We start from the raw sequence: 22,115 nt of genomic DNA on the forward strand, positions 1-22,115 counted from the left end.
TTTTACAGTGTATTAGTTTCATTTGTAAGGGTGTGGGGGAAAAGAAGGGTCCTGAATATTCAGGCGGGCACAGGAATCTTCAAATTCTGCTGCTAACACGACCTTATTACTACTTTCAGTCTAGAGAGGTCAGAGGAAACTTGGCTTGGGGAAAGTATATACAGACCCTTTAGTTAAATACAAATTCACGTGAAAAGCTTCCCTGAATTAATAGTAACTGTAAATCATTATGCATTTTCTAAATTACAGGGATATGAAAAGGATAATTACAATTGTGTGGGATATGATGCGTATCTTGTTTGATGTTCCAGATCCACTCCCCATCTCTCTCTACCCTGCCCTGTGCTCTAAGATACTGATCTATATAGATGGGCATCAACAGGCTCCCTTGCCCTCTGGCTTCAGTGGTTTTGTCCAATGGGATGCACCAGCAGATGAAATAATGGAGGATAGTGAGGTCTGGGTATTTATCTCCCTAGTTCCCTCCTGCTGAGTGATCACAGGTTTGTGCTTTATTCTGGTCAAGTGGTCTTCTCCACGCAGCTACTCTCTTCTGAACCTGTATCCTCCCATTACCCCTTCAGGCCCAGGGATGGTGTATTAGTTTGGTAGGGCTGCCATACAAAGTACTACAGACTAGGTGGCTTAAACTACAGAAGTTAATTTTCTCACAGTTCTGGAGGCCAGAAGTCTGATACCAAGGTGTCTGCAGGGTTTTCTTCTGAGTCCTCTCTTCTCGGCCTGTAGATGGCTATCTTCTCCCTGTGTCTTCACATGGTCTTTCCTCTGTGTCTGTGTCCTGATCTCCTCTTCTTATAAGGACACCAGTTATATTAGATTAGGGCCCACCCTAATGACCTCATCTTAACTTAATTAAAGGCTTTTAGGGTCTTTAAAGACCAGATCTCCAAATACACATTGTGAGGTACTGGGGGTTAGAATTTCAAATGAATTTGGGGGGATGCAATCTAGCCCATAACAGATGGGAACAGAGGCTCCTGACCTCTTGCTAGCCCCAGGGTTACTTTGCCATCCTGAGTTGTTTTCCTAAACCCTGCCCACACCTCTGTAAACATTGTTATTAATTCTTCTCAACTACCTAGTCTGAGTGTACCATCTGCTTCCTGTCCAAATTCTGAATGATACATAGGGGCTCACCAAAATAATACACATTAAAAAGTGGACCTCATTCTCAGAATGGTTGGTAACCATTATGTATCTGGGAGAAACTGCTCTGACATTCAAGCATTAAAACTAATATCTTACCGATGCATTACTATTTTCAATATTTTATTCAAGAGATGGCTAGAATTTTTTATTCCTTTCTAATAAAAAAGTTATATTTTGATGTGGGATGGCTCTAGGCATACGTAGATGGGCACTGCTAACAGGAGAGATACAGTGGTATTACTGAGCATTATCAAGTACACTTCCCACCCCCTTTTCCTACCTTCCAACTTCAGGCTTCAAAATGATTAAGGCACTTCCCTACCTAGGCCCCAAAGATCCTTCCCACAGTCACTGCCACTCCCAGAGGGCTTTCTGGCTCTGGCCCCTGGAAAATCCACCCTCTCCCAGAGCAGGAATCCCTGGGCTAAGAAGCTGCTGTATGGTACAGCTACCACCCATCGTGGGCTACTCCTTCCTCAGGTGTAGCTCAATTTCCTCCCTTTGTTCTGAACCCGTGTGTGAACATTTCGTTTCTGCAAATGTTCTGCAAATGTTCTGCTAAACTCTCACCTGGCTCAAAATTCTCCTTACCTCTTTGATCGGAGGACAAATATTAAATGACTGGCTCACTAATGCAATCAAGACATTGACGTAGGCCCACTATGCACACACACCCACCCCTGCTTGGGGTGTGTGTGTGTGTGTGAGGCCCACTATGCACACACACCCACCCCTGCTTGGGTGTGTGTGTGTGTGTGTGTGTGTGTGTGCGCGCGCGCTACTGAAATGTGCAGTGCTCAAGCCAGCTCCCTTCCCCAAGCTTTCTTTTTGGAGTTCATGGTTAATTGTAAGCACTTACATTCGCACGGCACACTAGTATACGTACCTCTCTCTCTTTTTCTGGAAACATCTTTTAATTCTTATAACCGCCTTACTACAGAGGCATTTTTCACCACGAGTGAAGCGCTGCTCACAAGCCACAGGTCAGCAGCCTAGGCCATTTTCGTACCCGGTGCACAGGTAGAAAGGCGGGGCTGCATTCTTCGCTCAAACCACGTGGTCTCGCCCGCAGTTCAAAATAAACCCTGGAGCCGGCGCATGCGCCATAGGCCCCACGCGCGCAAGCCCGTCCGGTCATTGTTGGGGGCGGTGCTTGGGCGGTGCTTACGGCGGGCAGAAGACGCACGCGCCGCGCCCGGTCCCAGACCCGGTTGCAAGGCTGTTCGCGAAGGCGGCTGCTTCTACGTTTCTATACGGCTGGCCGTGCGGCCCTGCGGTGAGTGTTCCGGCAGCTGAGTTGAACGTCGGGCGGGAGATGTCTGAGGCCCGCTCGGGCTGTCCAGGCGGCCGGGAAGGAGCCCATCCGCGCGGGGGGCCGGGAGGCGGCCCTCGGGCCGGGCGATAGCCTAATGCGCCAGCCCACCTGCGGCCGGAAGTGACGCTGCGGGGCGCTCACCTGGGGGGGGCCGGGGGTTGTCCCAGCTTCTGGTTCCGCCGCGGGCAGGCGAGCCGGCATGTAAGCATCAACTTCTCGGTTTTGTGTTCGGCCCCCGCGCGCAGGGGCAGCCCGGCCCTGTTTGGTCTCGATTAAAACACTGTTATTTGAAAGAGAGAATCGGGGTAAGTAGAAGTCAGGCAATTTAGGCATTGATACAGTAAAGTGGGAGTGTGTGAAGGAGGATTGAGCAGTCCGCATATAAGTTCCGTAACAGAAAGATTTCCCACGTAGCATCCATCTTCAGTGCTGTCTCCCTGTTCCAAGCTTCTGTCACTTGTCACCCGTACGTGTCCTAACATGTCCATGTTGCACTGTTTCCTCCAATCCATTATCTGTACAGTAGTCCAACTGGTCTTTTACAAACATAAATTGGGTCATGCCATTGTCACCCTGTTTAAAACTCTTCGAAGTCACTCCATTACACTTGGAGAAAAATCCAAGTTCATGTTTCCTCAGGCCCTTTGTGTTTCCTCAGGGCCCTTGCCTGCCCCTCCGTCTTCACTTGTGCCCATTCCCCTCCCCAGCTCTGCATGCATTCAACCAAACCTCCCAACCAGAATCCAGCTCATCCCACAGAAGCCCCAGTGCTTAAAGAAAGACAATGAAGATATTGTTTTCTCAGATGATTGAGCCTTGCAGAGTGTTAGAAGATATTTTGTAGAATTTACACAATAAATGGAGTCTTTATCAGCTCCTTTAACTCTGTTATTCATGTAAAATAAAATAAAAGATTTCTCACAATGCAGCCTTCTTCCATTTTTCCAACCGCACCAGCTCTTTCCAGCCTTAGGAATTAGACATGCTGTTTCTTTGCAAAATGTTCACTTTTGGCCTGTTAACTCCTATTCATCCTTCAGATGCTGGTTCAAATATAACTTTATCAGAGAGAACTCCCTGACCTCACACCTACCTCTGCAATGTCAATTAGGCTCCTCTGTTATTTTGTCATAAAGAATCCTGTACTTTCTTCTTAAGGCAGTTAACCACGGTTACATTTGTGTGTGTGTATAATTTATGTATAAATACATACTTATACGTAAATATGTATATGTATATATAAAATTCTTAAAATATGTGTCATCCGCAAGAGCCTCTAAGCTCAATGGGGACGGAAACTAGTTAACCGAGTGCATTGCCTGGTGTAATTGACTTTCAATAAATGTTTTTAAAAAATATATTTATTTATTTGGCTGAGCTGGCATGCGGGCTCTTAGTTGCGGCATGCAGGTTCTAGTTCCCTGACCAGGGATCGAACCCCGGCCCCCTGCATTGGGAGCGTGGAGTCTTAACCACTGGACCACCAGGGAAGTCACTCAATAAATATTTATTGAATGTCATATAATTTATTTCACTTTGGAAACTCCTTACGTTCTGAGGAGAGCTTCCTTGTTTTCATCTCTTATTCCCAGGAGACTTGACCTTTGGTCCATTCTCCAAGTGGCTTCTTGACTGCTTCCTTATTTCTTTTTTCCCTTTTCCCTTCCCTTCCCTTTCTCCCCCCTTCCCTCCCTCTTCCAGTCCCTTCTGGCTTGTTTTTTAAAAATCTACCCAGCTTGGACCCCAAGGTCAATTACTCAGCATCTTTACCCCATCCTGTGATTACTTTATTATTCCAGTGATCTCCCTGCCGTGGCCTATCCTTAAGGGGATAAGGCCTCTGTTTCCTTCTCTACTCACTTCTTATCCCACTGCAGTCTGGCTTTGTCCCCTTTGCTCCACTAAGGTTTCTTTTTCTAAGGTAACTAGCGACCTACTTTCCAAATCCGCTGGACCCTTTCTGGTTTCCTTTGGAACTTGCCCTATTATTTTCCATTTTTAACCATTCCCTCTTACTCTTTTTCTGTTATTAGAAGTTTTCTCCAAACATTATTATTTTAACCTTTTCTTTGTACTACAGTGTTATTACTTAATATTTTGATGGATTTAATGTCTTTTTTTAACCTGAAAAGGAAATCTTTATATACATACAAATAAGAACAATGAAAACAGAATTGTTAAATTCCAGCTAGTGTGAAGACTCTGAGCCAGAATCTTGCTGTCTCTGTTGAAAATGATAGAGTGCCAGTCTTATCCTTTCTCCTGAAAATAATCAGAATGGCCCCAAATGGAGGAACTTCCTTACTCTGCTGTTCTCTTTTAACCTTTTCAGTGTTAGCCTTTTCTTACCCTCTAAAAGGATCTTTGGTACCTGTCACAGCCTTGGGATCCCTGGGGCTGTTTACTCTGCCAGTGCATCCACATCTTGTCCACATTTTCTCTAGAGCCTAGATTTGCATTTCTGCCTGCGTGCCAGCTGGACACGTTACTGCCAGCTCTCCCTGCTTCCCATCTGCTGCTTTTCTGATTCATATTTTTGTGACTGAATTCATGAGTGACTCAGTTGTCCAGACCGGACTTGTTATTTTAGATTCCTCTCTGAACCTTACTTCCTTTCAGCGTGTATGAACACCTCCTGTATATCAGATCCTGGGTCACATGTTCAAATCTCAGTTTGTATGTGTTTTTTGAACTCCAGACCCAGTGCACTGTCCTTTCCTCTATGCCCACCTGGCCTCTTTTTTTCTCAGAAAGAGAAAAACAGATATCGTATATTAACGCATATATGTGGAACCTAGAAAAATGGTACAGATGAATTGGTTTGCAGGGCAGAAATTAAGACACAGATGTAGAGAACAAACGTATGGACACCAGGGGTGGAAAATGGCGGGTGGTGGTGATGGTGTGATGAATTGGGAGATTGGGATTGACATATATACACTAATATGTATAAAATGGATAACTAATAAGAACCTGCTGTATAAAAAATAAATAAAATAAAATTCAAAAATTCAAAAAAAATGAATTTACAGAAAAAAATATATATGCCCTTGGTCACAGGGAAACAGAAGGAAAAAAGGGAAATAGATTCAATATCTTTACTGTTAGAAAAATATCTCAGTGTATATTCCAAACTGATTTGCTCTAAATACGTAGGTAATGTTAATTTTGAAGACTACATTGATCAAAGAGTTTCATTTGAATGAAAGAATTTATTAAGTTCCTAAGATAACATTCAAAAGTTAATTAATTATTTTTTTGGTCTGCGTTGGGTCTTGCTGCATGCGGGCTTTCTCTAGTTGCGGCGAGGGGGGGCTACTCTTCGTTGTGGTGCGTGGGCTTCTCATTGGGGTGGCTTCTCATTGGGGTGGCTTCTCTTGTTTTGGAGCATGGGCTCTAGGCACACAGGCTTCAGTAGTTGTGGCATGCGGGCTCACTAGTTGTGGCTCGCGGGCTCTAGAGCGCAGGCTCAGTAGTTGTGGCGCATGGGCTTAGTTGCTCCGCGGCATGTGGGATCTTCCTGGACCAGGGCTCGAACCCATGTCCCCTGCATTGACAGGCGGATTCTTAACCACTGTGCCACCAGGGAAGTCCCCCACCTGGGCTCTTGCCTGTGCCTCTTTTACAGACCTGCCCCTCTGTGTTGTTACTGGCATGCTTCTCCTCCACTAGTGAGCGAGCTGCTTAGGGCAGGATGACACTTAAGTTCCTGGCATCTTTGTATCCTAGTGCTTGGCCACTGGGATCATTTTATTTAATGAGGAATGAGTGGGGCTTGTTGGGGAATTTGTCATCATTTCATTGAAATAAAGTTTTAGTGCTGAAAGAAACCTTAGTTTATTCACTGTTAAATAAAAAGAAAAGCTGTCACTTTTTTTTAATGTATATAAAAGTATTTATTCGATGGAGTTATACAGGCAATATAGTGAACACATTTTCTTTCAAGGAGTTCTTGATTTCTTGGAGTAAAATGTGAGAGTTCCCCTTTATTCCTACCTCTTCCTTCTGCTTCCCCCTCCCAATTGTCGCAGGTTTAGTTTGTATCCCCAGATCATTTTGAATGCATTCCATACACACAGGTGTGGATACACATTGTTTTCCAATATAAATGTCTTCATACGATGTGACTTTTTTCATCTTACTTGGCTTTTATATCACTAACATTGAAAATACTTAATGACTTTTAAAAACTATTTTAAAACATGCTACAATAAATATCCTTATGTATATGTGAGTATTTCTCTGGAATAAGTGCCTAGTAATGTGAATTTTAAATCTTGACAGATATTGCTAAATTGCCTTCCAAAAGAATTTTACAAACTTATGTTCCCACCGGCATTATGTGAAAGTGGATTTTTCTTGCCTCTCCTGGATATTATCAGTCATCATGTTTTTGCCAGCCTGATGGTGAGAAATGATATCATGCATTGAAATGGAGTTATTTTTGAGAATATTTTAATTAATCTTCCTCAGATTCTGATTTGAGTGGTGCTGTTTATTACCTCTTGTTCAGAGTTCCTGTTTTTTGGAGTTCAACCTAAAAGTTTTTAGTGTTAGATTTGTAGAGAATCTCTCTCAAGTCACTAAATCTATACTTTACAGTTGATCTTGCCACTATAATGTAGGTCACTTGTGCCATAATGCAGTGAAGAGGCTGACTTGGAAAGCAGCAGTGAAATGACTTCAGTTGATTTGGAGAAGACTCTGTGGGCATCATTCAGGATGCTGGCTGCCAGCTTTCTTAGCTGGCTACCCCAGTGTCGTTTGTTGGTGATACTGCATTTTTTCTTCTTTTTTTTTGTTTTTCTGGTTAATTTTTCTCAATTATCAGCACTCAAGAAGATCTATAGCTTGTGCCCGTTTAAGAAAAATACTTGGGAACTTAAATTTATGTATAATTGGAGGATTATTTCTTGATTTTTTTAGAAATTGGTCTGCTTTCGTTATAAGATATTTACGAAACTATATAAATATCAATTCTATATAACTGAAGGGCTGACTGAAAAATCGTTTTCCTTTTAGATAGTCTGTAGAGGATGCCAAATGAGAGGATCCCCCACTCAAGTCAAACTCAGGAGGAAGACTGTTCACAGAGTCAGGATATCAGTGAGAGTGCAGAGGGGACAGTCAAGCAGGAGAACGATGGCGACGTGGAGCTGGGGGAGAGCCTCCCCTCTTGTTCCCCTGCTAATGGACCCTCCACTTCCGCCAAGGGGTATCCCTCGGAACTTCCGAGGAGAGGGCCAGCCCTGCTGCACATCAACAGACATCAGATCCAGGCGGTGGAGCCCAGTGCCCAGGCCCTGGAGCTGCAGGGTTTGGGTGTGGACGTCTATGACCAGGACGTGCTGGAGCAAGGGGTGCTTCAGCAGGTGGACAGCGCCATTCATGAGGCCAGCCGTGTGGCCCAGCTTGCCGACGCAGAGAAGGAGTATCAGTCAGTGCTGGACGACCTCATGTGAGTGGACCACCTTCTCTCTGATTATAGAGTTTGTGTTTACATATGACGGAGAGATTCAGACAATAGCTGTGGTAGTCCAGAAATTTAGGAGATTTATAGAACCTTTAATTGGAGGATGGGGTCAGTAAGGGTGGTCCTTGACCTTGTGTCTAAACCCCAGCCCTTTCGCTCAGAAGCTCTGTACACAGTAGTTACGTGCTCAGTTCAGTTCACAGCAGCTTGTTACACATGATGTCCTGGAGAGAAGCACTGTTCTAAGTGACCCAGATTTTGCAAGCTTGTGCACAGGAGAAGCGCTTCTCAGGAGAAGCGTTCCTAAAGTTCTGATATGTCCTACTCCAGATACCAGGAACATATCCGCCCCCCCCACCTCCCCATCCTATAATTTCTTTCCAGTTTCCTGTGCCTAAACCTAGGGCCAGTCTTTTGGTACCTTTTCAGATTTGCATTTCTAGAAACAGTGAGAAACAACTCCCTGCTTTTTCTTTCTTCTGTTGTAATTTTGACTCTATAAAGAAAGCTGAAGTCCCATAGAGACTTCACTTGTGCTTTAGAGGAGAAACAGACCTGGGCCGTGTTGCGCACAGCACGCTGGTGGGGAAGGGGGTGCCCTGGACCTGGGTTGGAAGACGGGGCGGAGGATTGAGTTGAGCTCGCTCTCCGTTGCCAGTCTGCCCTCCTTGGCCAGTGTTCTTGGCTGTGTCAGGGAAACAGGAAGGGGAAGGGGAGGACTGGGTGGAGGGATGGTGTGGTCTCAGGTGGGAGCAGCTGGGGGAGGGGGAGGGAGGCACGTAGAGCTTTTGGCTACCCTGGGCGGGGGTGGGGGGGTGGGGGGGGGGCGCTGTGGTACAGGCAGCTGTTGGCACTTAAAGGGCATGTTTTCTGCTAACAGTTTTCTGGTGTGTTCTTTGGGCCTCTTGAGCAGCAGGTGTTCTCCAATAGTTGTAGCCTGACCTTCAGGTGTGAGGACCTCGATGCCGTGTAATGAACACACCTTTTACATTCGACCTGGGAAATGTATCCACTGCTTGCAGAGGTGACAGAGCAGGGTGCTGCAGAGTCACCTAACACTAGAGGCTGCCTAACACTAGACAGATGGTGACACGTACTGAGACTGCCAGTAACTTGCATTGATAACATCTTTTCTCCTGAAATCCACAAAGGGTACAAACAGCAAATTACACAAGTGTTGAGATTGAATTTGTGTTTTGAAACTTGGGAGTTACAATTCTATGATGTCTATTTTAGGAGCAATGTATTATAAACTGATTCTTTTTCTTTGCACTACAAAGTGTAAAACGACAGCAAATAAGTCTTCTAGTCATGCAAAAGAAAAATATTGTCACAGTTGCCTGACCTATATAAGAAGATGTTTAAATATTTTTAGTACTTTTCCAAGCTTCGGGAGACTTCCATAATGGCCTTTAAACACGGATGTATGAGTTGTTGGTAATGGGGTACGCTGTGCGTATTTGGGGCAGGGAGTATATGGGAAATCTTCACCTTCCTCTCAGTTTTGCTGTGAACCTAAAACTGCTCTAAAAAATTAACTCTCAAAAAAAAAGTGTATGCATTTTTTCATATAAAGGGACAGCTTATTGCCTGTTGGTTTTGCACAGTCTCTTGAATAGAGTAGACCCTTAAAATGCTTGTAGAATGAATGAATCTGCTTGCAAATGGGAATGAACTGATTAAAATTGGCCAGATTAGAGAAAAACATGAGCAGTCATCTTAGACTCCTAATAACCCTTCAAATTCTATTACTGGCCAAAAAGAATATGTATTCTGGTTTAGTTGCTTTTGTCTTTTAGTTAATAAGAAGTAAAAGGGACATGTTTTTAGCATTTCTCTCCATGTTATTCTATAAAAGATGTTACCAGAGTGGAAAATGGACATTTTATCTTCTTTTTCAGGTCATGTACGACATCCCTAAGGCAAATCAATAAAATTATTGAACAGCTTAGCCCTCAAGCTGACACCAACAAAGACATCAACAGGAAACTAGATTCTGTAAAACGACAGAAGTATAACAAGGTGACTCCAAATAACACACTAAGTTGCATTTTTGCAAAAGTCATTATTTAGGCTCATTTAATATTTGGGAAGTAGCTATTCTGAAAAGTACTGGTAAATGTGAAGCAAATTTATAACAGAAACTTTTGAGTTCCTTTTATACGTTTAATTTTTTTGGCTGTTTCCCTTTAACATCCTCTGCTTAAAGAGTGTTTCTAAAAATACGCATATGTACGCATACGTACGTAACTGAGAAGAAGTTCCTCTTTTGGCTTTGCGTGCCTCCTCACTCGGGTACTTCATAGTCTCCCTGCCGCGCCACTTTCTTTCCCCAGCTTAGGTTCTTTGGCATGCGGGCCTCTCACGCCGTCTCCTTGTCTTGCGTGGACTTGCTCTTTTTCCTGCTCAGCTCCTGCTTGCACTGACTGTCTGCAGACGTTTCCCATCGACCCAGCCCTCGCCCCTCACACACTCGTGATCACTGTTCTGAGAGGCTGGCCTTCGGTGTTCAGTCATCACCCAGCCACACTGACCGGGTCTGCACTTAGGGTTGGAGGACTTAAGGGTAGGGAATGTCTGTCACTTATGACATTGTTTTTATGAGGTTTGAAACATTTTTTAGAATTGATGTACACTTCATGACAATATATTGCAGGAGGTAGAAATGACTAGTTTTGATCATTTTATTGCCGCCATCCTAAGTGACTAGCAGATGGCCTTGTGCTTGCAGTGGATTCAGTGCAGTGAGTAGAGTCCCCACAGCTCTTATTCAGGCTCTACTTGTGGGGTGTGGTTAACCTTGGTTCCTCCTTTTGCTCTCCACTCACCGGTTCATGATCTTCTCCACACTGTCTCTCTCACTTAACTCCACAGCAGCAGCCCAAAGGTCAGAGCTCACAGTGGCTTGAGGCACCAGGGGTCTCCCCAAAGCAGAGAGGAGACCGCCTGGCTTCTCGTGGAGCATGTGAATAGTGGGCTTCTGGTGGGCTGGGGTTTCGAAGAGCAGAGAGGACCAGTCTTAGGCCCCTTTAGGTACCGGTCTAACTTGGTTATATATTCCTGTCTCTCTTTAGCAGCTTTTTGCTGTTTAGAGAGAGACTATTCAGAGAGAGGCTGTTTTGTATGAGAGTTTGCTGAGAGAAAAACTGTGAGATACAGTAAAAGGAATTACAAGTCATTACAACATGGTGTTTATAATCAGGATGTCCCCTTGCTCCACACTCATGTTTGGCGTTCAAGCATTCTTGACCTTGGGAGAAAGAACCACCTACCACAGGCCTAGTTAATTAGGGAATCCCTAGGAATGGCCGCATATCCAAGCTCTGGTGATGTAGAGGGAGACAAGACAAAGGGGGGCCCGGGGAGGACAGAGTAAAAGGGTATATCAAAATAGATTTTCCCTTTAAAATTTTGTGATTGGGTAGGATACTATAAAGGACAGTCATAAATATGGTAGATTATCAAAGGTGACTGACTTTTTCAACTGTTTGAACATTTGTGTTTGTTTCTTATCCCTACAGCCTATTGACCTCATAGCCCATTGGCTGCTAAGGTCAGAAACAGAGAAATTCAGTGATTTACCCCGTGTGTATGTAGAGCAGTTCCACCTCCCAAGTCGGTGGAGAGTCAGTGCAGTGAACTTAGCTGCTCAGGCAGGTAGAGAGCCGTGCCGCCCAGTCAGGAGAGTGGGTGGGGACACGGATGCTGCCCGATGGACATGCTTTGAGGGCTTCCTGCTAGAAAAGTGGCAGTTATTCAAATAAGGTTTTCTGTAGTAATAGTTGTATTTGGTAATTGTTTTATTTTGCTCTTGATTAAAGTTTTTAAAATTTTGCAATGCTGTCGTTTGTATTTAACATTTAATCACTTCATTGCTGTTTTTTGTATTCAATATCTACCCATTAAGGAACAACAACTGAAGAAGATCACAGCAAAACAAAAACGTCTCCAGGCTATCCTTGGGGGAGCAGAGGTAAAAGTTGAACTAGATCATGCCAGTCTGGAGGAGGAGGATGCAGGTGAGGATACTGGGGACGGTGTCTCTGTTCTCGAATTGATGCCTGATGCCTCTCGTCAGTGGAGGGTGTCCCTTCAGTTCTGGCCTGGGTGTTGGGAAAAATACATTTGTTTACTTAGTGACAAAAGAGACACAGGAAAATTTTATTCTCCACACCTGTAGAAACAAATCTATTTTAAGTCTTATGGGGTTTCAGAGAAAGAAAGTAAATTTTTAACTCAGTCTAATGGAGGCTCCTGGTGTGCATTTAGTATTACGTCTAATAAATTAGAAATCTTAACATTCTTTTCTATTGATTTTGTAGACACCTAACATCTTGATTGAATTACGTTTTGTTGCCCAAGCATCACCCATGAACATTCCTAGAATTGCTTTTAAATATCTTTTGGGGACGTATCTGGCAGGCTTTCCAAGCATCAGTTCTGTTGTTCAGGAAAGGGCATCTTAATTCAGGTTATTTAATCCATGGCCATGATTTTGTTTATATCACTGACCTGGATGGGCATCTTTTGGGAAGCCTTTTGGGAAGATGCATAAGCTCTGAAACGAAGTATCTTTGTAGTCAGTGTGTGTGCATGTGTGTTTAGAAATTGTTGGTAGCTGTTCAGTTATTTACTAGTTGAAGTATCGATTTAAACCCTTCAGGCAGATATTTTCTACTAATTCCAGAAGTCTATTCAGTAAGACAAGAGAATTGTGAGAATTGAGGCATTGGAAAAAAATAACTATGAGATGTGCTATTAACGTCTCGCAGAATCCATTGGGCCTATGAGGAGTGCTTTCTGCTGCTGAAATGCCATATTTCTCATTGGTAAAAAAAACGATTGTCCTGGTCTGGCTGACTAGAACTCGCTGCTGCCTTTTGCTACCTGTTATTTGTTTGGTAAAACTTGGCCCAGGATTAATTGTTACTTCCCCCATCCAAAAGCTCCACTTGGCCTGTCTGTAGCAGCTGATACTTCCCTGCCTTCCAAGATCCATGTCTCTCTTCTGGTTTTCCTTTTAGCCTTCTGACCATTCCTGTTTAGTTTTTTTTTGACCGGCTTTTCTAGGCTTATCTTAAATGTTGATTATTCTCAGAATTTCTTGCTGAGCCCTCTTCTTCTTTTTTATAACTTTATTTATTTATTTATTTATGGCTGCATTGAGTCTTCATTGTGGTGCGCGGGCTTCTCATTGCGGTGGCTCCTCCTGTCGCGGAGCACGGGCTGTAGGGCGCGCGGGCTTCAGTAGTTGTGGCGCACGGGCTTAGTTGCTCCGCAGCATGTGGGATCTTCCTGGACCAGGGATCGAACCCGTGTCCCTTGCATTGGCAGGCAGATTCTTAACCACTGCGCCACCAGGGAAGTCCTGAGCTGCCTTCTTCTTATACTACCTCTCCCCAAATAATCTCATCCATTACCTATGGCTTTTGTGGCCACCTAGGTTCTAGTATCTTATAAATCTGTAGACCTGTGGCCTTTTGCCCTTTTCCTGAACTCCTGGTTCCTATTATCCCTCTCCAGTGGGGCTCCAGCTAACACTTCAGACTCCTGGTCTCCCTTATAACCCTTCCTCCTCCATCCCTTCTGGGATACTTTCCTTCTCCGTGGTGCTCTATGCTCTGTTTGGTGGGGCAGGAGAACAGAGTGTCTAGGCTTTGTGTACCCCAGCTCTGTATCGCCCAGGTATAGACCTTGGCTACATTCTTTAACCTTTCCAAGTCTGCTTTGAGATGGGCATAAGCATAGTAGACCATCATTTCTTTGCTCACATGCTTGCCTGAGGTTTCCTTTCCCCTGGTCTCCACATAGCGATCCGTTTCCTAATTGTTGTGAGGATTATCTGATTAAAGAATCCTTTCCTGGAATTAGGTGGGATAAACTTTGCAGCAGTTGGCTTTGCTCCTCTGATCTGGGATGAGATGAGTTGCTTGCTATCACCTTTCCTGTTCAGCATTGTACCTGGATAGTGTAGTAATGTAAGAAGAGAAATAAAACCATCATTATTTACAGCATATGTTATTGGTCATATCAAAAATCTGAAAGGATCAATGGGCAGTCTGTTGGAATTACCATGTGAATTTAGCAGTGTCACTGGATACAAGGTCAATATATAAAAATCAGTCATATTTCTACATACGAGCAAAAGCAAAAAATAAAATTTAATAAAGATGGCAATTACGATCAAAATCAAATACCTGGAAATAACTCTTAGTAAAAAAAGGTAGTTTTCTTCAGCGCTCTCTACATTAAAAACTACAAAATGTCATTGAAAAATTAAAGAAGGCAAATAAATGGGGAGATACACCATGGTCATAGATTGGAAGATACAGTTCTGTCCACTTGTAGTTTCAGTGCAACCCCAATATAAATTACAGGGAGTTTTTTGAGGGAGAGGGTATAGAGTAGGAAGAGTAGGCTGAGGGTGGGTGGCACTAACAACCTGATTCTAAAATTTATATAAACATGCATTGGGTCAAGAATGGCCAAGGCAATCTTGAAGAAGAACAAAATACCCAGACTTATTACTAACCTATAGTAATTAAGACACAGTAGTGGCATAAGGATAGACAAATACACCAATGGGACAGAGTAGAGGGTCCAGCAAACAGACCCACCCATGTGTGGTCACTTGATTTATGACAGATGTGGCAGTACAGTGCTGTGGAGAAGAATCGTCTTTTCACTAAGTGTGCTGGGTTACTCCACATGAAGATAAAGTGAATATTGGCCCATTATACAGTGTACAAAAATAAATTCCAAATGGATTGTAGATTTCACCGTTAAGGATAAAACAAAGCTTTTAGCATATAACAGAGGAAAACATTTTCATGATCTTGGGGCAAAGATTTAACAAGGCACAAAAACAAGGCTCACTGTAAAGGAAAAGATTTGATAAATGAACTATGTTACAACTAAGATCTTATGTCGCTGAAAGATAGCATTTAAGAGAGTGAAAAGGCAAGCTGCAGAATGGGAAAAGATGTTTGCAATATCTGTATCAGTCCAGGGACTTGAGTCCAGAATGTATGAAGAGCTCCTAGAAATCTTTTTTTTTTTTTCCTTTTAAAGACAGACCACATATGAGAAAAATGGGCAAAAGATTTGAACATTTTCTTCACAATAGGCTACCCAAAAGATCAACAGATCTTACGTAAAGATTCCCTAGTTCATTAGTCACTAGGGAAATACAAATTACAGCCACAAAGTGGTACTACTCCATGCCTACCAGCATAGCTAAAGTGGAATGGCAAGAATGTGGACCAGTTGAAACTCTCAAACACTGTTGGTGGAACTTAAAATTGCTAGGACCACTTTGGAAATCGGTTTGGTGGTGTCTACTAAAGCTTAATATACCCAAAGAATTATATACATACATTACCAAAAAATGTGTATTGGAATGCTCGTAGCAACATTATTCCTGGTAGCCCAAACCTGGAAACTACCCAAATGTCCAGTAACACTAGAATGGAAAAATTGTGGTAGAGTTATAATAGAATACTAACAGCAATGAGAATCAACAAACTGCAATTGTATTCAGTAGTAAGTGTGACTCACCCAAGCATAATGTTGAACAAAAGAAACCAGATACAAGTACAGACATTTCCATTTCCATTAAGTTGAAAGCCGGGTACACCTTGTCTACCGTGTTAATAGGTCAGTCAGTATCTGGTGGGGTAGAGGCTGGGAGGCACCATGAAGGGCATATCTGGGGGTCCTAGTAATTTATGCTTCCTGATCTGGATGCTGGTGTTATGGGTTTGTTTTCTTTCTGAAAATTCACTGAGCTGTACACTTAGGATGTGTGCACTTTCTGATGTATGTTTTTCTTCAGTGCACATTTAATGAAAAACTGCACTGTGCTATTATTGGCCTGCAAGAAATACAGATTTTAGAATATGGATGGCTTCCTATTAAGCCTTTACTTCTTTTGGTATTTTGGCTATGGGTAAAGTAATTTTGCTAGAGATTAATTTCAACTAATGAAAGAGGGATGATCTCTGGGTGGCTTTCTATTATTATGGCATAACTTCCAACTTTAGTTCATCCCTTCAGTCAGTTAACTTCGCACATCTAACACGGTGCTGTTTAGTGGACCTTTTTGCAATAGTGGAAATGCTGTCTGTGTTGTCAATTATGGTAGCCTTTAGCCACATGTGGCTATTGAGTGCTTGAAATGTGGCCAGTACCACTGGGAGAATGAATTTTCAACGTAAATTTAAGTAGCCATATGGTGACTCTCCTGTTGGGCAGTGCAGAGGCAGCATTTATGTTTTACCTATTTAGGTGCATGCTGATTCTTTAGATGTCTGTTTTCAGTTCTGCTGTCTCGTATTTAAGTCCATCTGAATGCTGGTATTAGCAGTGACGTGGAAACTTGGGAGATTGCTTCCTCAAGGGCAGTTGATAAGGAAACATGGTAAAATTTCTCTGTGTGTTACATATGACTGGGTCTGTCTTTGGATGCACAGAAAGTATATTGATAATGCAGTGTTTTGGGAAAAGTTATTGAGAAGTTACCTTTTTGAATAGGAGTATACTAAATGCGGCACGAATGCCATAGTAAATTTCACTCTGTTCTTCACATACACTATACTTTAGTACGTCATCTACTTTAGTACGTCAGTGATTTTTTTTTCTTTTTTTAATTTATGTATTGAGTAGTGCACATATCCGTTGTTCTCTTGGAAAGTTTTGTGCTAGTGCCCAACGTGTTGTCATCCCTCTTTTCAGAAGCAGAGCCGTCCTCCCTCGGCAGCATGCTCATGCCCGCTCAGGAGACTGCTTGGGAAGAGCTCGTCCGCACTGGTCAGATGACACCTTTTGGTACCCAGATCCCTCAGAAGCAGGAGAGAAAGCCCAGAAAACTAATGCTCAACGAAGCCTCAGATTTTGAAAAGTATTTGGCAGATCAAGCAAAACTGTCCTTTGAAAGAAAGAAGCAAGCTTGTAATAAAAGAGCAACTAAAAAAGCCCCGGCCTCGGTCACTTCTGAGCTGAGCTCAACACTCAGTGAAAACAAACCAGACAAGAGAGGCAAAGTTCTCTCGAAAACAGATGAGCGCTTGAAAAAACATATCAAGAAACTCCAGAAGAGGGCTCTTCAGTTCCAGGGGCAGGTGGGATTGCTAAAGGGAAAGAAACCCTTGGAGTGTGACGTGAGGCCAAAGGCAGAGGGAGACTCTGAGGATGAAGTGTCCGAGTACTTGCCCACGGAGTGGGAGCAGGGGGAGGCGGCAGGGACTGACCTGTCCGGGGAAGACACCGACTGTGACCGGAGACGGGTGCTCAGTCGCCAGAAACGGCAGAAGAAAGTCACAGTGCAGGAGATTGATGATGACTTCTTTCCAAGTTCTGGGGAAGAAGCTGAAGCCGTAGGAGGAGGAGGAGGAGGTCGGAAAGTAGTGAGATGCCGAGATGATGGAGATGAAGATTATTATAAGCAGCGGTTAAGGTCAGTCTCCAGGGATTGTACTGCTTGCTTTAGCGTAGGTGGTAGGTTTATTAATAAATGAGAGTTCTAGTTTAGCGTAGTATATTAGACCTCCATTCATCCAAAGGTTGGACTTCCTGCAATCTTAGCCTGCGGAGCCCCTGAGTCCTCGATGGAGCTCACCCAAGATGCTTCTACTTTGGGGTCTTCATTGAGATTTGAGGGCAAGTCTAAGAAGAAAAGCTTAGGGGGAGGGCTGGGCAAGAGGCATGCCTAGGACTAAAGCAGGAGCTGTGTGGGTGGGTGGGAGAGTGGGTGCCCTGCCACAAGGGGCAGGAGGAGGTTGGCTTGTGTAGTGTATGTTGGGTGAAAGTAATTTTAGGAGACTTTCCTTCAAAAAAGAGCTGAAATTAAGTTTTAGTGTATGAAAGAATAAGCTTGCTTTCCTAAATCCCTCCTTCCTTGTCTTGAAAAAGTGGTTCTCTACAGAATTTCAACAATACCATGCCAGAAATGGGCTTCCTATGCCCAGCATACCCTTCCTGTGCCCTGTCTTTTTTTATGCTAGAGACTAACTTTGGCTTCTTATTTCCGTGAATTTGTCAGTGTCTGATGTAAGTAAGTAAAAGGAAGGTGAACACTTTTTTTTTTTTTTTTGGTGGTACGCGGGCCTCTCACTGTTGTGGCCTCTCCCGTTGCGGAGCACAGGCTCCGGACGCGCAGGCTCAGCGGCCATGGCTCACGGGCCCAGCCGCTCCGCGGCATGTGGGATCTTCCCGAACCGGGGCACGAACCTGTGTCCCCTGCATCAGCAGGCGGACTCTCAACCACTGCGCCACCAGGGAAGCCCAGGTGAACACGTTTGTTTGTGGAGTCCGCACTGCATGTTGCCACACGTCTTCTGAGTCAAGAAAACCAGTGTGTATGCTACAGTCTCCACCGTGTCCCACGGAGCATGACGTTGTGCGACTCAGATCTCACGCCTTAGCTTTTTAAGAGTGCCGCGAGACTCAAAGGGATGTGGGAATCTGCTTAACAGATTACTTTTTTAATACTTGCTCCCAGGGTGGCTTTTTTCCCCAGTCCTCAACAGTTTTTTCTTGTTTCTCAGTGTAGGGAGACCTAGTTTATTATAATTCTTGTAGCTTTCCACTGGCCTTTGCGAATGAAGATTGACCTGATGTTCTTTTCTTCTGTTATTTAGAACTGCCGACACCCTACATCCAAGCTGCCACATACATCCTTTTAGAAGCAGGTGCAGCATAGTTCTTTTCACCAATGATTTGAGTACCTGCAACCTAAGTCCAGGTCTTTAAGAGAGCTGTTACACTCTCACTGTGGTAGTACCTTATGCAGCAAGACAGAGTTGAGGAGTGGCTTAATGTTTGTCATTTCTCATTGTAGCTTGCACATCGGATATCTGTAAAGTTGTCTGAACAGTGAGTGGCATCAGTCTTTTTCTTGACTATTGTAGAGAATTAATAAAAGTGTTGGGCTTCCCTGGTGGCGCAGTGGTTGAGAGTCCGCCTGCCGATGCAGGGGACGCGGGTTCGTGCCCCGGTCTGGGAGGATCCCACATGCTACGGAGCGGCTGGGCCGGTGAGCCATGGCCGCTGGGCCTGCGCGTCCAGAGCCTGTGCTCCGCAACGGGAGAGGCCACAACAGTGAGAGGTCCGCGTACGGCAAAATAAAATAAAATAAAATAAAAGTGTTAATCTCAACATATTGATTATAAGTGGAATGAATATTCTTCCCATTAAATTGAGTCAATATTAAATATATTTTAAGTATATCAGTATTTTGATCAAGGGCAATTATTTTGATTGAATTTTAAATACAGGTTTAGTTTAAATTCATGGCAATAAGTTTTTCTTAATAATGTTAAGATTGTAAAACTGTTATTTCCAAAGCCATATTAGAAGTCAGTTTTTTGCTCAAGTTATAGTAAAATCTCAAATGAATTTTGGAAATATCAATAACTCTAATTGCTACCAAAATACTATAGCTCTTAAAATTTTATAGCTACAGTTATTAAGGTAGATAATTGTTAAATTGCAGATATCCACATTGAAATGTTTATACTGCATCTCCTTTGGTACCCTTTGGATTGGGGGATGTTAAAAAAACAAAATGCTCAGGATTGAGAAGCATATTAAGAATATTTTAAAACTGCCAGTCACTCTATACTTTGTTATTTCTTGTTGTTGATCTTTGTAGACAGAATGAAATTGTACTGGTATCCCCTTGAGGGAAGAAAAACACTTTAGGATTTCTTATCTTAGCACTGGTTTGTTGATGGATAAGAAGAATAAAGCCCCATATAGTTTACAACATAGAAAATGAGTTTTTCCTAATGGTTAGAATTTAGGAATATGTACCCAAGGTAGGTACCTTTTGGACTTAAATATGTGTTGGTTATAGCCCTGTTGATTATAATGCTGTTTTGAACCCTTAGAAGTGAAAGTGGGCGACTCCTAGACATCTCACCCCCTTTATTCTCTCCACTTGGAGAGTCTTAGGTCTTTCATTAGCTCTAGATTAGTCCTAACTAGGTGTCTTTAGTTTTAGCTGACGCTCAGTGGGAATTTCCTGTCAGGCCTTTTCTACAGCTTAACCTTTTCTGCATCTGGCTAGTAGATGATCCTGCTTTCTCTGACTTAGCCCAAGACCTCAGATCAGTCTTGGAAGTTTTAAGCATCTTATAAAATGCCCATGTATTTTGCCTTTCCAACATTTTTATCCTGCTTTCTTCTCTGTTCTGTTGCATTTGGAGGCTGTCTGCTCAATGGTGTTCCCTGATTTTCATACCTTTGATAATGTACCATGATGGATGGGCCACTTCTTAGAAGCAAATATTCTGTCGTTTCTTATTCATGTTAATGCTAACAGATCTTACAAAGCATCCATTATTTTTTATTTTAATTTTGGGGTACTCACGTTTCCATTAGGGTATGGCTCTCAGTTGTGAGGTCTTCCTTAAAATCTATTGCTGCTTTAGAAAGCTAGGGTCTGGGAGCTCCAGGTGCCAAACACTTAACAGAAATAACACACATTCAGTGTTGGGTGATATATGTCCCTGGTGAGCCCAGAGCGGCCTAGAAGACCAAATATTTCATACGTGCACCTTTCCCCGCCAGGTGAACAGAGATCTGCAATCCCGGTTCCCTCAGTGTAGTTGGTTCATTTTCCAGTTGAGATGTGAGGTCATCTCCATTGCTTCATCTTTGCTCTCACTGCATGAATGCACATCTCCATTCTAGGACTGGCGTCTAGGGGTTCCTGTGAGGAATCTGCAGTCTTTTAGGGGACGTGGGCACAGATGGGACCTAACCAGTGTGCAGGGCGTAATGAAATCAGACTGAGGTATTTGGGGAAGATTTTGTGGAGGACGTTCATCCCAGCACTGGGCCTGGTCTGTTGGGTCATTCAGATATGTTGATATGGACCTGAGGATGCAGGTTAAAACTTGCCACATTTACCCCCAAACTTCAGGTGCATCACTGAACAGGAAAATACTTGCATTGCTTTGGGGGCACGTTGTTTCCTCAAGGGTCTCGTCTGGATTGCTTTGGGTATTGGCATGGTGGCCGTGGTCTGCAGAGGAGTCCAGTTGCTAAGCTGCCACTTCAAGACAGGGAGGGCACAAGCCCTTGCCTTTGCCAGCCAGCTCCCACCTTTGGCAGTGGTAATCTGTTCGGGGGAGACTGAGGCCTGTTTGGCTTCCCTGGAAAAGAGTGCCGCAATCCATTGGTGATGTCTACCTTGGCACGGGGACAACAGGGGGAAGTAAGCAACATGCTGTTTGCCAACAGTGAGATATAACAAACAAAAAATGTCACCAACTCATGCCTCTTTCCCCAGCAGTGGACGTACTGCTTGGGTCAGACTTGCAGTGTAGGTCCGTTGACGCCCCGAGTGAGAGGATGCACTTCCAAATAAGGTCTGTCTCCTGCTGGCACGACTAGGGAGAACATTTATAATTTGACTTAAACCTATACTCTGAATCTCTCCTTTCTATTTCCATTTGCCAGCCATGACTGCTTAAGTTGCTCACCTAACAGCTGTATTTTCTTGGCAATGAGCATAGACTAAGGCAAAGATTCCCAGCCCATGGGCTGATCCTGCAGAATCACTGGGGGCTCCACCGTTGGAGGTGCTGATTCAAAATGTGTACGTGGGACTACCAGGTGGTCATTTAAAAAGGCTTTCCCAGGTGATTCTGAGGCACCGGCATGTTTGGGAACTACTTTGATATATATAAGTGGACTTTATATATTCTCTTCCTTTCTGAGGCCATAAGTTTTGGCAGATTGAGTTTGTATATCATTTTCTCTAAACTTTATGTACCCTGCACAATTGTGTTTACATAGGAGAGGGCCTGGGCAGGAGCTTTGGGGCCAGTTTATTCAGCTCAGTGCTGTGTATAATAGTTCATCGGGTTCTTACCAGGGTGTGTGCTTGAGAATCCCCTGGGGAGCACCTTTAGGGCTCAGCCCGGAGCAGCAGGAGCTGGGCACTGCACTTGGGCTTTGAGCTCCCACTAATTCTGAGGTGAGGTTGGTAGCATTCTTCCTTATCAGAGGCCCTTACGATGTCCCCATTTAGGAAACCTTTGAGGAGGTTGGAAAGAATTGTTGGTAAGGATGTTGGGATTTGAGGATGTAATGCTCAACTCTAGCCCGAAGTTAGCTTGGTATTGCTGCCGGGACAAATCCCCACCCCCC

At 43.7% G+C, this 22,115-nt stretch overlaps 1 protein-coding gene across 3 annotated transcripts in view; it reads left to right on the top strand.

Moving 5' to 3' along the window:
* The first annotated feature begins 2,337 nt into the window (after positions 1 to 2,337).
* The window catches only part of ERCC6 (ERCC excision repair 6, chromatin remodeling factor), a 75,479-nt gene continuing 55,701 nt past the window's right edge, over positions 2,338 to 22,115 (top strand). For 2 of the 3 annotated variants that reach the window (XM_030847654.2, XM_060286249.1), the window contains exons 1-5: positions 2,338 to 2,446; positions 7,508 to 7,943; positions 9,860 to 9,980; positions 11,866 to 11,977; positions 16,692 to 17,412. In XM_030847654.2, the coding sequence (XP_030703514.1) occupies positions 7,522 to 7,943; positions 9,860 to 9,980; positions 11,866 to 11,977; positions 16,692 to 17,412 (1,376 nt within the window). In that variant the 5' untranslated portion in view covers positions 2,338 to 2,446; positions 7,508 to 7,521. The remainder of the gene's footprint in view (positions 2,447 to 7,507; positions 7,944 to 9,859; positions 9,981 to 11,865; positions 11,978 to 16,691; positions 17,413 to 22,115) is intronic. The other variant, XM_060286248.1, reaches the window with a different exon arrangement.

Source organism: Globicephala melas, chromosome 16 (assembly GCF_963455315.2).
Source record: "Globicephala melas chromosome 16, mGloMel1.2, whole genome shotgun sequence".
NCBI lineage: Eukaryota > Metazoa > Chordata > Mammalia > Artiodactyla > Delphinidae > Globicephala > Globicephala melas.